At 43.2% G+C, this 15,357-nt stretch overlaps 1 protein-coding gene across 1 annotated transcript in view; it reads left to right on the forward strand.

The window, feature by feature from the left end:
* Positions 1-439: 439 nt before the first annotated feature.
* The window catches only part of ENTREP2 (endosomal transmembrane epsin interactor 2), a 449,980-nt gene continuing 435,062 nt past the window's right edge, over positions 440-15,357 (forward strand). The window contains exon 1 of the mRNA XM_088025210.1: positions 440-658. Within this exon, the coding sequence (XP_087881336.1) occupies positions 440-658 (219 nt within the window). The remainder of the gene's footprint in view (positions 659-15,357) is intronic.

Raw genomic sequence — 15,357 nt, forward strand, 5'->3', positions numbered from 1 at the left:
TGCACCCACCCGCTCCCGGCTCGCGCTCCGGCCCCGGCCCCGGCCCAGCGCGCGGCGGCCGGGCTCGCGCCCGGGGACGGCGGCGGCTCGCCCCCGGCACGCGGCAGCTCGCGCCCGCGCCCGCGCTCGGGCGGGGAACGCGCGGGGCGGGCGGGAGAGGGCGCAGCGCTGCGCGGCCGGCGGGCGGTCGGGCGGCCCTGCGGAGCGGCGGCGGCGGGGGCATGGGCGCGGGCACGGGCAGGGGCAGCCGGCGTCCGGCTTCCCGCCCGGCCCGGCCCGCTCCCGGCGCGCGGCCGCCGCAGCGCCCGCGGCCCGCGGGAAGGCGGTCCCCTCGCCCGGCGCAACTTGCCTCGGACCCTCTGTGAGGAGAGGCGGCGGCGGCGGCGGCGCGCGCCGGGGCCGGGCGGGAGCGGGGCGAGGCGTGCGGGCGCTCGGCGCGATGCCTCGGGCCGGCGGTCCCCGCGCGCCGCGCCCCGCCGCGCTGCCCCGCAGCCTGTCCCGCCTGCGCGAGTGCCCGGGCCGCTCCCGCATCGTGCTGGCGCTCGGGGCCACGCAGATGGCGCTCGGATGCCTCATCGTGGCCGTCAGCTTCGCCGCGCTGGCGCTCACCACCTCGGCCCGCGTCCGCCACTCCTGCCCCTTCTGGGCCGGCTTCTCGGTGAGTGTCTGCGGCCGGGCGGGGAGGTGGTTCGGGCCCCCGGGCGGCAGCCCGTCCCGGCAGCCCGCCCGGGACGGCACCGCGGGCTCCAAGTTCGGGGCGCGAACGCCCGGGGCCGAGCTGCTGCAGCGCGGGGTGCAGTTCAGAAAACTCCGGGCTCAATAACTCCGGGGACCTTACTCCCCGCTCTCGGAGCATCGCTTTCCCTTTCCTATAGCGCTGATCCCCGAGTTACTTTTCTTGGAGAAAACCGAAGCCAGACGCCCGCCCTCCGGCGAGCCTGCAGCGGCCCCAGGGACCGCTGGGTGAGGGGTGGGCAGCGGGCGCACGTCCGGCCGCGGGGTCTGCCCTGGGCCCTCGCGGGCTCTGCGCGCTGGGGACCCGCGACTCGCCCAGGTGGACTCGGTGCAGACCCAGCAGCCAGGAGGCCCTGACCGAGGCGGGGAGGTGGGGTCCGAACCGGGTGCGGGGCTGCCACTCGGCACGCGCGTCTCGCCTGCGCGGCGGCGGGAATAGGGGCTGGGGGCACGGGACGCGTCCGGTCCGGCTGCGGGTCAGTCGGGGCTTTGGGAAACCGGCTGCCCCCCCCCGCCCTGCGGCCACTTCCAGACTTGACCTCTGGGACTTGGCGTTTCCCGCGTGCGTCCGGAACGCTCTGTGGGCGGCGGGACTGGGCCGGCGACCTGAAACCCGCGTCCGGGGGCGTGTTTTTCTGAGCTCCACACCTCGACGGTGACCCGATTTTCAGGCTGTTGACCCCCAAATTAGAGAAGCCAGGGACTAACAAGCCTCCATAGGAGAAAGCCACCAGGAGATCTCTATTATAAGGAAGCGACTGTCGCCAAGAGTTAATTTTGCGGGGCGGGGGGCGGGATTTTTATAGCCTTTTGATGAAAGTTGTGTTTTCTATATATTGATAAAGAGTGGACATATGGAAACGGAAAAAATACATGGAGAGCAGACATTTATAAAGAGAAGCACTTGTTCTGAGAAGTCTTGACATCTGTAACTACATTTGGTTTATGATGCCGAAGTACGTCTTATAGGCTTAAACTGTAAACTCAGTATGTTTTAATTCCTTCTCCAGAAATCCAAACTAAGCCTTTGTAATGAATGTTTGCTGTTTGTTCTTGAATGTTGAAGTTTAGCAATTCTGCCCAGCTTTGCTTTTTCATGTTGTTGTTCTTTTGTAATGGCCTCTGTTCTCCAAGCACATTGCGTGGCTTTTGAAATGAGATCTGAGTAAAACTGACTCTGTGGCACCCTGATCGATACAGGTGTGGTCCTTCATCCTAATGGGGGTATTAATTTTCAAAGCTTATTTCAGACCTCGGGTAAGTCTTGGGAGAGCTGATTAGGAACAACAGTATGTGTGGCCATAGCTCAGGGTGTTTAAATCAGAGAGAGGACGTTGGAGGCAGGAACAGGGGAGCCATAATTCAAATGGACCACTATATATAGTTTTCACACATCTGTTGCTCAGTTTTTAGCATTATTTAACATGCATTATTTTCATGTCGTCTGTTTTGTGGGCACTGATGTTTATGTCTGCTGGAACCAGCCTACAGGTGGCAGACTGGTAAATTAGCTTCACTTCCTGGCTCCTCCCGGAGCCTCCCTTTCTCCCGTTTAGCCTTAGCTATGATTTTTGGTACTCCCAAAGGGCATTGAAAAATAGCTGCCTTTTAACGATAAACCTAAAAGGGAAAATGTTACTTGGACACAGTAGAAAAACTGTGTGAAAAATGTACATTCACTCCATTTTAGCTTGAAGGGGTAAATTGTAAAACAATTCACTTTGCATTTCCAGTGTTATTCCTTTCAACAAGTATAACCTATTCGTTTTAACTTCCCCCAATTCAGAGTAATTCTGCAAATATCTGCCATGTGTAGGCATTCCTCTAGGCTCTGGGGATGACAATGAACACAACAAACTGCTTATATTTTTGAAATTTTGAGTAACTTCAATCCTCTGTTTCCTACTCTACGCCCTTACATCCACTCTCTATTGCCTTGTTTTCTTTCTTCAAATTTAATCTGCTGCAAGCACCTTTAAGATTCTTCTAATACAGAATATGTACCATTTTTCACATTTTGAGTCTGCCCTTGGCAGAAATGGTGGTTGGTTCCAGTTATGTTGGGACAGGTTTGCATGTTAGCTTGGCTGTGAGTGGTAACGTTGGCCCCTTACTATATATATCCTCTGAGACCTGGAGACTGCCCTGCAAGGATATTTTTCATTTAAGAATGGTGACTAGGGTGTCTGGCTTTATTCTGAATTTTGCCCTGCGGGGTTAGGGCCGCCCTCTGGCTCTTCTGCATCTTCTGTAACGAAGTTTGAGGGCTCTGTAGAAATCTCTAGATTTCTAGGCCTTCTCTGTGGTTTGTACATGGTAAAGAGTCACTGTAAAAATAACTTGCCTCTATTTAAGAGAAAATAATGCATACGAAAAAGAGCTCACATTTTTTGAGCACGTACTATGTGCCAGACGTTAAGCTGAGTGTTTTATATGGTGTGATAGCACATTTCATCTGTGGCCCTTGGTGCTCACACTCTAGTGCAGATCCCTTCACTTGAATTTGGACTAGGCTTCCGACTTGCCTTGGCCAGTAGAATCCTGAAAACAGGCAGCCTCAGGGCTGGGTCTAAGCCCTAAGAAGTCTTGGCAGCTTCTGCTGGGGACACTGAAATGGAGGGGGAGTCGGTAACTTGCTGTATTAGTCAGTGTTCTCCAGAGAAAGAACCAGTACCTTGCTCATCCATCCATCCATCCATCCATCCATCCATCCATCCATCCATCCATCCATTCACTTGAGGAACTGGCTGACATGGAAGCCAAGAAATGCCATGATCTTGCCATCTCCAAGCTGGAGAAACCAGGGAAGCCGGTGGTGTTATTCAGTCTGAATGCAAAGGGCCAAGAACCAGGGGGCTAATGGTGTAATTCCTGGTGGGAGAATGAAAGTCTGAGAACCAGGATTGCTGGTATCTAAAGGCAGGAGAGGATGGATGTCTCAGCTCACCCAGTCCTGAGGGTGCGAATTCACCTTTCCTCTGCCTTTTTGTTCATTCAGGTCCTCAAAGGATTGGATGATGCCTGCCCTCCTTGTGAGGGCAATCTTTACTCAGTTTACTGATTTCAAATGATAATCTCCTCCAGAGACACCCTCCCAGACACACCCAGAAACTATGTTTTACCAGCTATCTGGGCATCTTCTAGCCCAGTCAAACGGACACATAAAATTAACCATCACACCTGCTCAAGGTTACCCAGCTAAGTGGCCACTGTCAGGGTTGAACTTGGTTGCTCTGACGTTAGAGTCCATTACTTGTAGCCCTTAGACTTTTTTTAAAAATTTTTTATTGTTATGTTAATCACCATACATCATTAGTTTTTGATGTAGTGTTCCATGATTCATTGTTTGTGCATAACACCCAGTGCTCCACGCAGAACGTGCCCTCTTTAATACCCATCACCAGACTAACCCATCCCCCCAACCTCCTCCCCTCTAGAAACCTCAGTTTGTTTTTCAGAGTCCATCGTCTCTCATTAGCCCTTAGACTTTAATCGTCCCCCTTAGGCAGAGGCAGAGAGGGTAGAATAAAGCACTGTGGTAAAGAGTCAAAGGTAAAGCTCCTCAAGGAGGTCACACCCCTGTTTCTTAGGAAAAACACAAAACATGCATGCAGAGATGAACATTCGAGAAAAATGTGGAGAGGCGTTGCATCCGGGAAGGATATGTAAGGTTTAGGGAGCACCTTGGCAAAGTTGGAGATAGGCGGGGGTGGAGGGATGAGGTAGAGGGGGTGCGAGGGGGTTGGGGGGCAGCAGGTCTGGCCAGAGGGAGCAGTTGCTGTTTCAGCCATCTGCGGACCACCTTCAAATGGTGTTGCTGCCTCAGGTCCTTGCCACCCAGCTAGGAGTTGGGAGGTAGGTCGTCTCCCTCCTGGATGAATGCCTGGCCCATTTTGAGAGATGATGATCCGTATGAACAGTTTTAAGAGCCTCATGGAGCCAGGTCTTGAATGGTTGTCCTTTAGCAGAGCAGCTTCGTTATGTTTCTTTGAAAATTTTGTAAGGCCCAGGACATCAGAGACAAATTCACATTGTGAATTATCCACATGACCAGTGACGTACATTGATAAAGACATGGTCATTGGGAGCCGACTGCATGACTGGGTATGTATGTGTGTATATGTTTTTTTTTTTTTTCTGTAAAAGCAACACTGTTGGATTTTTTCATACTTCAAAAACAATATATACTTGTTGCAATAACTGAAACATAGAAGTGTAACAAAGAAAACATAATAGCAATGCCTCCTTCTATCCCAATTCCCGACCCACTGTACCAGTGTTGGGTAATGGGATCCTTCCATGCTTTCCTGTACAATCACAAAAGCATTAGAATTTATGTATATGTGTGGAATATATTTCTTTTCTTTTAAAAAAATTTACAAAAAGATTATACCACATACCATACTCTCTGACTTTGTAAGTTTAGTATATAATAAATATTCCCAGCCATAACCCATTATTATTATTATCACCCCCATTCTTTGTAATGACTGTGTTAGAATCCATAGTATGAATTATTATAATTTATTCAGTTATTCTCCTGTTGGGAATATTCTGGTTGTATCAGTGTACAAACATTGCTGTTTATCTAACCTTAGATGCTAGTACTTGGTTTTTTGTTTTTTGAGCATAGATTCCCCAAGGTGGAATTGCTGGTCAAAGGGTATTCAAATTTAGAATTTTGTTGGGTATTGCTAGATTGACTTCCTCAGAAGATCATTCCTACCCACAGAAGCATTTCATAACGTGCCCTTTTGCCACCTTCTTAGCAGCCCAGGATGTTAGCAGTCCTTAACATTTTTATTCACTGGATGGGAGAAAAAGAAAAGATATTTCTTGTTTTCCTTTGATCTGCATTTCCATGGTTACTTTATTATATGTTGCAAGTATTTTCTTGCAATATCCTTGCTTCTCATATGGCTTAAATTTTGGTGTCTTTTGCCATATAAAAGATTTAAGGACTTTTTATGTAGTCAAATCTGTTCTTTTTCTCTTTTACAATTTCTGGGTCCTTTTCTCTGAGTTTAAGAGGGTTATCATTACAGAGGTCACACAGATTTTTTTTAAACTTCCTTCTAATGTTTTCATTTTATTTTTTCCATTCAAATTTTATCTTATCCAGAATGGATTTTGCATTTGGTATGGAAAAAGGGCCTAACTTGATTTGCTTTCAGACAAATTTCCTGTGTGGTTCAGTTTTGGGGCTCTCTTCAGTTTTACTCTCTTAATTGTCTATCACAGAGCCAATACCACATTATTTTGGTGACAGTAACTTCACGGTGAGTTTCGCTATCTGGTGAGGCATGCCCCTCCACACTCTTTGCTGTTTCAGAAGTGCCTTGGCCCTTCTTCCGTATGAACTTTAAAAAGTCTGTGTCTAGTTGTTCTTTACCTTAGGATGCCTTTATCTCACATCTGTTCCTGAAGGGCATTTTCATTAGATATATAATTCTGGGTTGGCAATTCTTTCCTTTCAGCCTTGAAAAATAGTCCAGTTCCAGCCATTCTCCATGTTTTCTGGTGGAAATCCACGGTGATTTAAATTGTTGTTGCCAGAGAAGGTGACCGACATTTGCTCTTGTCATCTTCATTCTGCCATTAAACTTGTCCAGTGAGTTTTTTATTATATTTATTATCTTCTCATTTAAAAAGAATCCCATTTGGTTCTTCTTCATATCTCCTATTTTTCCTCCTTACTTTTTGGTTATAGTTTGTCATTCATTTCCAAAACAGTGACCCTTACTTCCTGGAGCATTTTTATCATCATTGCTTTAAAGTCTTTTTGTTTGAGAATTCCAAAATCTGTCATCGTTTTCCCATGGAAATTGACATTTTCCTGAATCTTGGCATGCTGAGTAATTTGGGATCGTGTCCTAGACATGTTGAATACTATGTTGTGAGTCTCTGGGTATTGTTTGAATCCCAGGGAGAATGTTGATGTTTTTGTTTTAGTGGGCAAGCCATCCTCTTGAGTGTAGATCACAGCTCGTGACCAGCCCACTGTGGGTGGTGGTTCTGATGTCATTTCAGTTTTCAAAGTCTCTGCTGTCCTGTTCACATCTGTCCTGCACGCGGGCCACCCAATGGCTCTTGGACAGTGATCTGTCCCCATCTGGCTCTTGGACAGTGATCTGTCCTGTAGGTCTGTTCCCAAAGTTTGTGTTTTCTGTTTAGGATAGGTAGTACATAACACCTGCACACCTTGGGGATGAGCCCTGAGTTCATAAATACATGTTGGGCATCTCTTTCCCTGGCTCCTCCCTCTTGTGACCTGGATGTTTTCTGTTTCCTTGGGGCTTCCCTTATCCAGTCCTCCAAGAGGGCTAGAGCTTTACCTTGCTTTGCTGCCTCCTTCCTGTGTTTACATTTGGGTAGAGGCCATGCAGGAGGAGGGCAGATAGGGAGTCAGCAACAAGGTTTTGCCCTATCTTGGGACCAAGTTCCTGCCATCAGAGAGGAAGATTCTTCTATGCCTTGCCTGCTCCTTTCGCTGCTATGATATTGCTTGGGGGACTGGGGTGTGAGAGAAAGAAGAGAAAGAAATCCAAACAAGAAAACAATGGGGATTGCCTTACTGTCTTTTGGCACCGGGAAACCTATTTCCAAATCCTTGAGCCAGAACTGGAGGGCTTCTGGGCTTTTTCTGTCTGCATGAATGCTCAATTTTGGGTTTCAGGCTATGTTGAGTTTTGGCTGGGGGACGCTGTAGAGGGAAAAATGATAAACTACTGCCTATTTGGTGGTACTTTGAATTGTATTGTTCTTCCTTCGTCTAACTGCTATTTCACTTTTCAGAGTTTTCAAGCTGTTTATTCTATGCATTCTATTAGGTCTTATAGCTGCAATTGGTGGGAGACACAGGGTAATGTATGCTTGCTTACTCTACCTGGAACTGGAACCTCAATGTTTTTAATATGCTCACTGTGTGAGTCAGACATCCTATATTCAGATAATTGTCCTTTAAATACAAAGACCACAGATGCATAGTTTTGAATTTGCAAGAACTCTGGGAATATTGCACCTATGAGGAGTCTGCTAGAGAATAAACTTCAGAAAACTATAAGATGATTGGCAACAATTTTCATAAATTTTAGGGGGTGAACATTGACTGTTTTTAACTATAAAACTAAAACATGACAGTAGGGGCCAAATTAATACGTAAGCGTTATGTGCTCTGATTATATAGAATTATACAGCTAAAAAAATAAATGGCAGGAGATGAGGGGAGAGTAAGGGGGAAGCAGAATAAGCTCCTTGTCACATTGGTTAAATTAACTAGATGTAAAAGATGTCTCTTGAAGCTGACAAAGCAAGGAGGAGAAGGTTAAGTTTATTTAGGTTTTTTAAGACTATAAATATTAGCATCGAATGAATACTAGGGACTCAAATTGATGGTTTGAGAAGAGTAAGGGAGAGAGGAAGAGGCATTTACTAGCTACTTGCATTATTGCTCATAGTCGTGAGGTGATACTATCCAAAAGAAGATCTTACCGAGGGGGTTATACAAGGTACTAATAGAAAAGTAGTAACTAGAACCTAGATCCTTCTTGCATACCTAAAGAAATGCAGAGAGAGAGAACAAGCAAGCAGAGACTGCAGCCCACATACCAAAAGACTTCGTGTATTCATGTAGGTGTTTTAAATGTAAGGTTAAAAAATCTGCCAAAGCTGATGCCAGATATATAGACTGTATTAATATATGTAAATGGGCTTAATTAACCTAGTTAAAAAACTTTTTCAGGTTGACTAACAAAGCAAGATCCAGAGATAGACTTAAAAATAAAAAAAGCTGGAAAGGCTAAAAATAAAAAAAGACTGGAAAAGATATACCAGGTGATTTCAAATAAAGGGAAAGCAGGTGGACAGACAAGGTGGAATTCATATATTGCTGCTTGTTCATGATACAATATAATGCTCTCTTCATATTTTGCTTCTCCTGGTTAACATTTTAACAGTACTCACTACTCCTCTACAGAGAAACTATTTATTCTCTTATTTAGAAATTTTCCTATTTACTCTATTTTTAAGTAAGTTTGGGCTTTTCATATCTATATTCATATCACCTATAAATAATTTTGTTTCTTCATATTCAGTATTCTTCATGTTTCGATATTTGTGTTCTAGTGTTTATTTCTTTTACTTATTGCATTGATTGAAACCTTCGTAATGTCAAAGGAGAGTATGAAAGGAAACATTCATGTCTTGTCCGAGGTTTGCTTTTATTTCTTAGTAGATAGGTAATTTTGATTACTTAAATTTTGCTACACTATCAAGCATGTGGAGAAGTTACAAGGAAAGTCCAAAGAATCCCTTACCCTTAACCTAGGGTATGTTAATAATTCACCAATTATTAACATTTTTTTGCCTCATTTGCTTTATCATTTCCAGACCCCCAAACTTCTTATTGATCAACTGATCCATCAGTAATGCATCCGTCTACATACTATTTCTGAATCACTTGCAAGGACATTGCAGACCTCATGCCTCTTTGCCCCTGAATACTTCAGTGTATATTTCCTTGTAAGGGCATGACATAAACACAGGGCAATAATAAAAGTTGGGAAATTAACATTGACACAACACTGTTATCTATGGTCCAAATTCAACTTTTGCCAATTGTGCCCAAGATGTTCCTTATAAATATTCTTCCCTGTCTACTCTCCAATCTAGTATTCAAGGTAGGAATTTAAAAGTCACACTTAGGTTGTTCACTTCTGTTTAGAATTCTTTTGAAGGATGACTGATGAAGTTTTCAGATGTTTTTAGTCATATATTTATATCGTCCCTTGGTTTTTCTCCTTCAGTAATTGATATACTGAAGTATGTTGATAGATTTCCTAACATTGAATTATCCTTGGATTTCTGGAATAAACCTTATCACTTATTCACTTAATATAGTGTCGGAATCCATGTGTTAATATATTAAGATTTTTGCTTCTATAATCATATATAAAGTTGGTCTGGAGTTTGTTCATGCATGTGCACTAGCATACACTATTTTTAGTTTTGCTAAGTTGTGCTGGCTTTGTAATATAAATTGGTGAGCTTTCCATATTTTTCTGTAGACTAGCATGGGAAAGATCTTTGTAAGTTAGCTCATCTGTAAAGTCTGTAAAGTGCCTATTTTAAATGATAGATTTTTTTTTTAAGTGATAGATTCTCAATAACTTAATTGTCTTACATATTGGTCTATTCACGTTGTGTTCTTCAGCGAATTTTGGCTTTTGGTTTTTTTTTTCTACTAAGAATTGTCACTGGCTGTCTATTATAACCATTTCTAGTTCATTAATTTCCACTTTTTATCCTTATACATTCCTCCTCTGTGTTATTTTCTTAGTTTAGTAGATTTGTGATATGTAACTGATATGTCAGTTGCATATTTGACATATTCATTTTTTTATAATAAAAGCAATTACAGTTAAAATTTTATTGAGTGTAGGTATATTTATAGCACATTGATTTCAATAGAGAGTTCTCCCATTTACATTAATTTTTAGATGTTTATAATTTTAATTTTGATCTTTCCTTGATCCTGGGCTTCTGTAAAATTATTTTTCTTAATTAGCAGATGGTCTTTTTTCTAAAAGATTTTATTTATTTATTTGAGAGAGAGAGAACATGAGAGGGGGGAGGGTCAGAGGGAGAAGCAGATTCCCCGCTGAATGGGGAGCCCAATGCAGGACTCGATCCTGGGACTCCAGGATCATGACCTGAGCCAAAGGCAGACACTTACCCCACTGATCCACCTAGGTGCCCTGCAGATAGTCTTTTTTGAGAGGTGGAAGTTGGATGTCATTGTTACTGATTTCTTGTTTTACCTAATGATAGTCAATGTGGCTTGCAAAGTTTCTTTTTGTAATTTAGCAGTTTTAAAAAATCATCAGTAAATTGTTAATTTTTTCAAAGTTAAATCTTTTTGTTGTTGTTGCCTGTGTGATATGTTACATTGTTTCACAGGTATGTTAAAGTCATCCCCTCTGTTTTATGTTTTACATTCTTGTATTTCCATGACTTTGCTTTACGTTTTTTGCCTTGATGTTGTTTTTGTGTAAGTGTTTATGACTACACCTTATTTATTGATGATATCTTTTGTCATAACATAGTGTACATCTTTGTTCTGTTCTGAGCTATTGGTATTAGATCCCACTTTGGTATTAGTGTCATCACGCCTGCCTTTTTAAAAAAAATTGCAACAACCTTAGAGACTTTCATTATCCTTGTAATTTTTATAGTCAACACCCTTTTTTTTTTTTTAAAGATTTTATTTATTTATTTGACAGAGAGAGACACAGCGAGAGAGGGAACACAAGCAGGGGGAGTGGGAGAGGGAGAAGCAGACTTCCCGCAGAGCAGGGAGCCCGATGCGGGGCTCGATCCCAGAATCCTGGGATCATGACGTGAGCAGAAGGCAGATGCTTAACGACTGAGCCACCCAGGCATCCCTAGTCAACACCTTTTCTTGATTGAGTCACATATTTATCAGTTTCTTTGCTTGTCGTTGCTTCTTATATCCTGTTACTTCCTTGGGGTTCAAATTTCTTCTTTAGTCAAAGGTGTCTTTAGTAATTTTTTTCAGTGAAGGTTTGTGAATGCCTGTTTGTCTGAAAAAAATTCTCTGTTTCACTCTATCTTTTGAAAGATTGTTGATCTGGGTGTAGAATTCTAAGTTGATGGTTATTTTTCCTCAGTATTTTGAGGATGTCTTCTGGCCTCTGATTTTGTAGAAATTTTGCTGAGTCTGCTTGTGAGAAATCTGCCTTTTCCTGGGTTGCTTTAAAGGTTATCTTTTTGAGGGGCGCCTGGGTGGCTCAGTCGTTAAGCATCTGCCTTCGGCTCAGGTCATGGTCCCAGGGTCCTGGGATCGAGCCCCGCATCCGGCTCCCTGCTTGGAGGGAAGCCTGCTTCTCCCTCTCCCCCTGCTTGTGTTCCCTCTCTTGCTGTCTCTCTCTCTCTCTCTCTGTCAAAATAAATAAATAAGATCTTTAAAAAAAAAAAGGTTATCTTTTTGACATGATGGACTGCACTTCCAATGAATGTGGATTTAACAATCCTGTTCTGGAGTTAAGCTATTTGAGTCAGAAGATTGATCTTGTCTTTCTGTATGTTTCTTGGACTTCCTTCTATCCTGCCTGTCCCTTTTCCTTTTGTTCAGATTGTCTAAGTCTGTCTTTATGTGCCACAGTCTGAATAACTTCCTTATGTTTCTTCCATTTCACAGGCTCTGTTTTTAGCCGTTTCTTATCAGCTATTGAACCTGTCCTTTGAGAGATTCTGATCTCAATGACTGTATTTCTAAAGGTTCTATTTTGGTCTTTTCTAAATTTGCCTTTTCTTCTTCTGTCATAGTACTTTGTCTTTTTCTTAAGGTCTTGATTCTCTCTTTTATGTCTTTAGTAAATTTAAGCAAAAATTGTTTTATATACCTTGGCATTTGGTGTTTCCCTTACTAGAAGTTCTGTAGACTATTCCTGTGTGTTGTCTGCTCCTGGGTGGGTGATCTGGTTTCCTTATATATTTTGTCATAGTGTTTTTTAGGGGGAGAGGGGTTGAGCTCATCTTTAGTGCTCTTCTGCTGTGGCATCCTCATGTAGTCAGATGAGCTTTTGTTCCTTTGGAGAGGCTTTGCAAAACTTTTTTTTTTTCCCCAAAACCAAATTTTCCAGGACCAAATTTTCTGTTAATTTACTTGCTTCAGAGTTCCTACATCGTGTGCATGCCAGAAATTTATTGAATGTTCGTTCTTTGAGGGTGGTAGCTTTATACTTTGATTTCAGTTCCGGCTTTCCCTACCTCTTGTGGAACAGAGAGCCTGACTTTCCTTCCAGCTTGGACATTAGCTAAGCCCCTGGCCATCATAGCTGCCACCCTGCACCCTTTACCTCAGTTGCACTCAGTAGGAAACATTTTGCCTCATGTTAGTGGAATCATGTAATATTTGTCTTTTTTCTGACTGGCTTAGTCTACTCAGCATAATTTCCACAAGGTTCATACATGTCGTGGCATTTGACAGAATTTCCTTTCGTTTTAAGGCTGAATAATATTCTGTTGTATATATGTACCATATTCTGCTTATCCATTCACCCTTCAGTGGACACTTCAGTTGCTTCCACTTCTTGGCTCCTGTGAATAATGCTGTGTACATGGCTGTATAAATATCTGTTCTCAAGTTGATTTTTATTCCATTCTCCAACCTTCCTCTCCTCTGCTTCTCCCTTCTTCTGGTGGTTATATTTTCATCTTGGACAATCTATTTCAATCTGAATTTGCTTTTTTTTTTTAAAGATTTAATTTTTTTTTTTAAGTATTATCCACACCTAATGTGGGGCTTGAACTCACAACCCTGGGATCAAGGGTTGTATGCTCTACTGACTGAGCCAACCAGGTGCCCCATCAGTCTGAATTAAAAAAAAATTTATTTGAGAGCGAGAAAGAGAGAGAGAGAGAGAGAGAGAGAGAGAGAGAGAGAGAGAGAGAGGCGGGGGAGGGGCAGAGGGAGGGGGAGAGAGAAACTCAAGCAGACTCTGTGCTGAGCATGGAGCCCAATGCAGGGCCCAATCCCATGACCCTGAGGTCATGACCTGACCCCACAACCTGACCCAAAACCAAGAGTCAGATGCTTAATCAACTATACTACCCAGGCGCCCCAATCTGAATTTTCTAATAGCCTACCAGATTAAATGATTGATATGATTACCATCCTTTTCATTCAAGCCGAATGGTTTCTTCACCCCTTCCTACCCCTCAGTTCCACCAGCTCCTACCCCTTGCCCAGCAGCCCCTCCGGAAGAAATCTCTGGAACCTTTCTCTGTCCCTGGTTCAATTTGAAAGGCTAGTTCAAAAGGAAGTAGATTTTGAACATTACATAGTATATATACTTTGAATGCATGAGGGAGAATATTTTTTTGCTTCATACTTCAGTCTTTTACTGGGGAATTTTGAATTTGAATCTTGAAAAGGTCAAAAAGTACCATATCCTGTGGTTTTATTGAAGAGTAAAGAAAATGTAATAAAGCCCATGATGGTTTCTTAGACTACTTGATATTGTTGCTGTATTTGTTGATGAATTCTAACCATGTGTGAGGCGCTTGATCCTCACAGAGCTGGTGTCAGGGTGACAGCAACAGAAAGAGAGATGTGGATAGGCACCACGAAAGCTAGGGTAGGGCTTCCTCTCGGCCCCCAGCACCCACCCTCCTTGGTTCTCCACAGGCACTGAGAACATTGCCTGATGAAGGGAGGACACCTTCTGTCCTTGGAGAAACCACTTTGCGTTTCTCACTGGGGCAGTGTATGTAATGGCTCCTGTTAGCTTTTCTGGAGGCTCTGTAGGAGTGTCTGACCATGTGACCACCTGGGGTAGCCCTGGGCCCTTTCTTTGAGACACCATATGTGATTTCCAGTGAAGGCCTGATTTCCAGGCCCACGGTCGCCACCATGTCTAGGTTCAGGCTAGGTTCAGGCAACCTGAATTCTGTTTCTGCATTTAGGCACTTTAACTGACCTGACGTTGATACCATGTTTTGGAATTATAGTTTCAATTTGTAATCATGGCCTGCTTTTATCTCCTCTACATCTAACTGTTGACAAAAACACTGTATTTTCCTTAACAGGTAGAGTATAGTGAAGTGAACAGTGACTTAAGGAGCCTACAGGAATTGAGGATACTGGCATTTTTGGGGGGGATGTTCAGTCAAGTATTCAGTGCATGGCAAATGTAAACAAATGACTTCTTTTGTGTCAGCAGCTACTAGAGACTATGACTCAATTATCTACCACCTAGGCATGAAATTTAATTGTTCTAAAATAAGTCCTTCAAATTTAAGCACATTCTTTTATAGAGAACATGTAGAAAATTTGAAATTCATGAAAAAGTAAATTTTTATTTGAAAAATACTGAAGTTATCTAATTATAAGCGAAGTGTTGGCTTCTCATCCATGATGAAAAATGTGATAGTGAACTTGGACGGTGATTTTAAAATGGAGATTTGGAACCCTCAGCAAAATTTGAAAGTACTGTGATAATGACACCTACTTAACATGTTAATAAGCTACTTAGCCACAAAGAGCATATACTCATCAGAATCACCTGATTTAAGAAAAAACATGCTTCTTTTTCAGTGATACCCCACAGAGTTCTTTTCAGCTATTCACAAAGGGACACTCACTACCTTTTTGGACGCTGATTTTTGACCCAGACTCAGAGAAAGACAAAGGAGCGCAGCATCTGCTTTTCACCTGCCAGTTTATCAGATTCAGCATCCGTGTCCCTCATGTCCTCTCTCCATGCCCTCCACTGCCTTTTGGTGCCACGAGAAAGGGGTGAGGCTCAGTGCGCACTCTTTTTTTCTTGACAGGAAATAACACCTAAGAAGTGGATTAATGGAGGCTTAGATATGTCATAACTGGTGGTAAATAGCTTCTTCCAAGATTGACTTTCTCTTTGAAAAAATATATAGTCCATGATACTTTTTATTTTTTGTTGCTATATAATCAACAATAACAGCAACAACAACAAACAAAAGAACACAAAGAGCCGGGAACCCCCTTGAGCAAGGCACTGCCCAGGGACTTCAAGAGTTCTACCAGTGGCTGTTGAAGTGTAATCCAGATGGCACCTCTCA

This window comes from Eumetopias jubatus, unplaced genomic scaffold, assembly GCF_037043125.1.
Source record: "Eumetopias jubatus isolate StellerSeaLion01/CBP00866 unplaced genomic scaffold, mEumJub1_p1.0 scaffold_7, whole genome shotgun sequence".
NCBI classification, from domain to species: domain Eukaryota; kingdom Metazoa; phylum Chordata; class Mammalia; order Carnivora; family Otariidae; genus Eumetopias; species Eumetopias jubatus.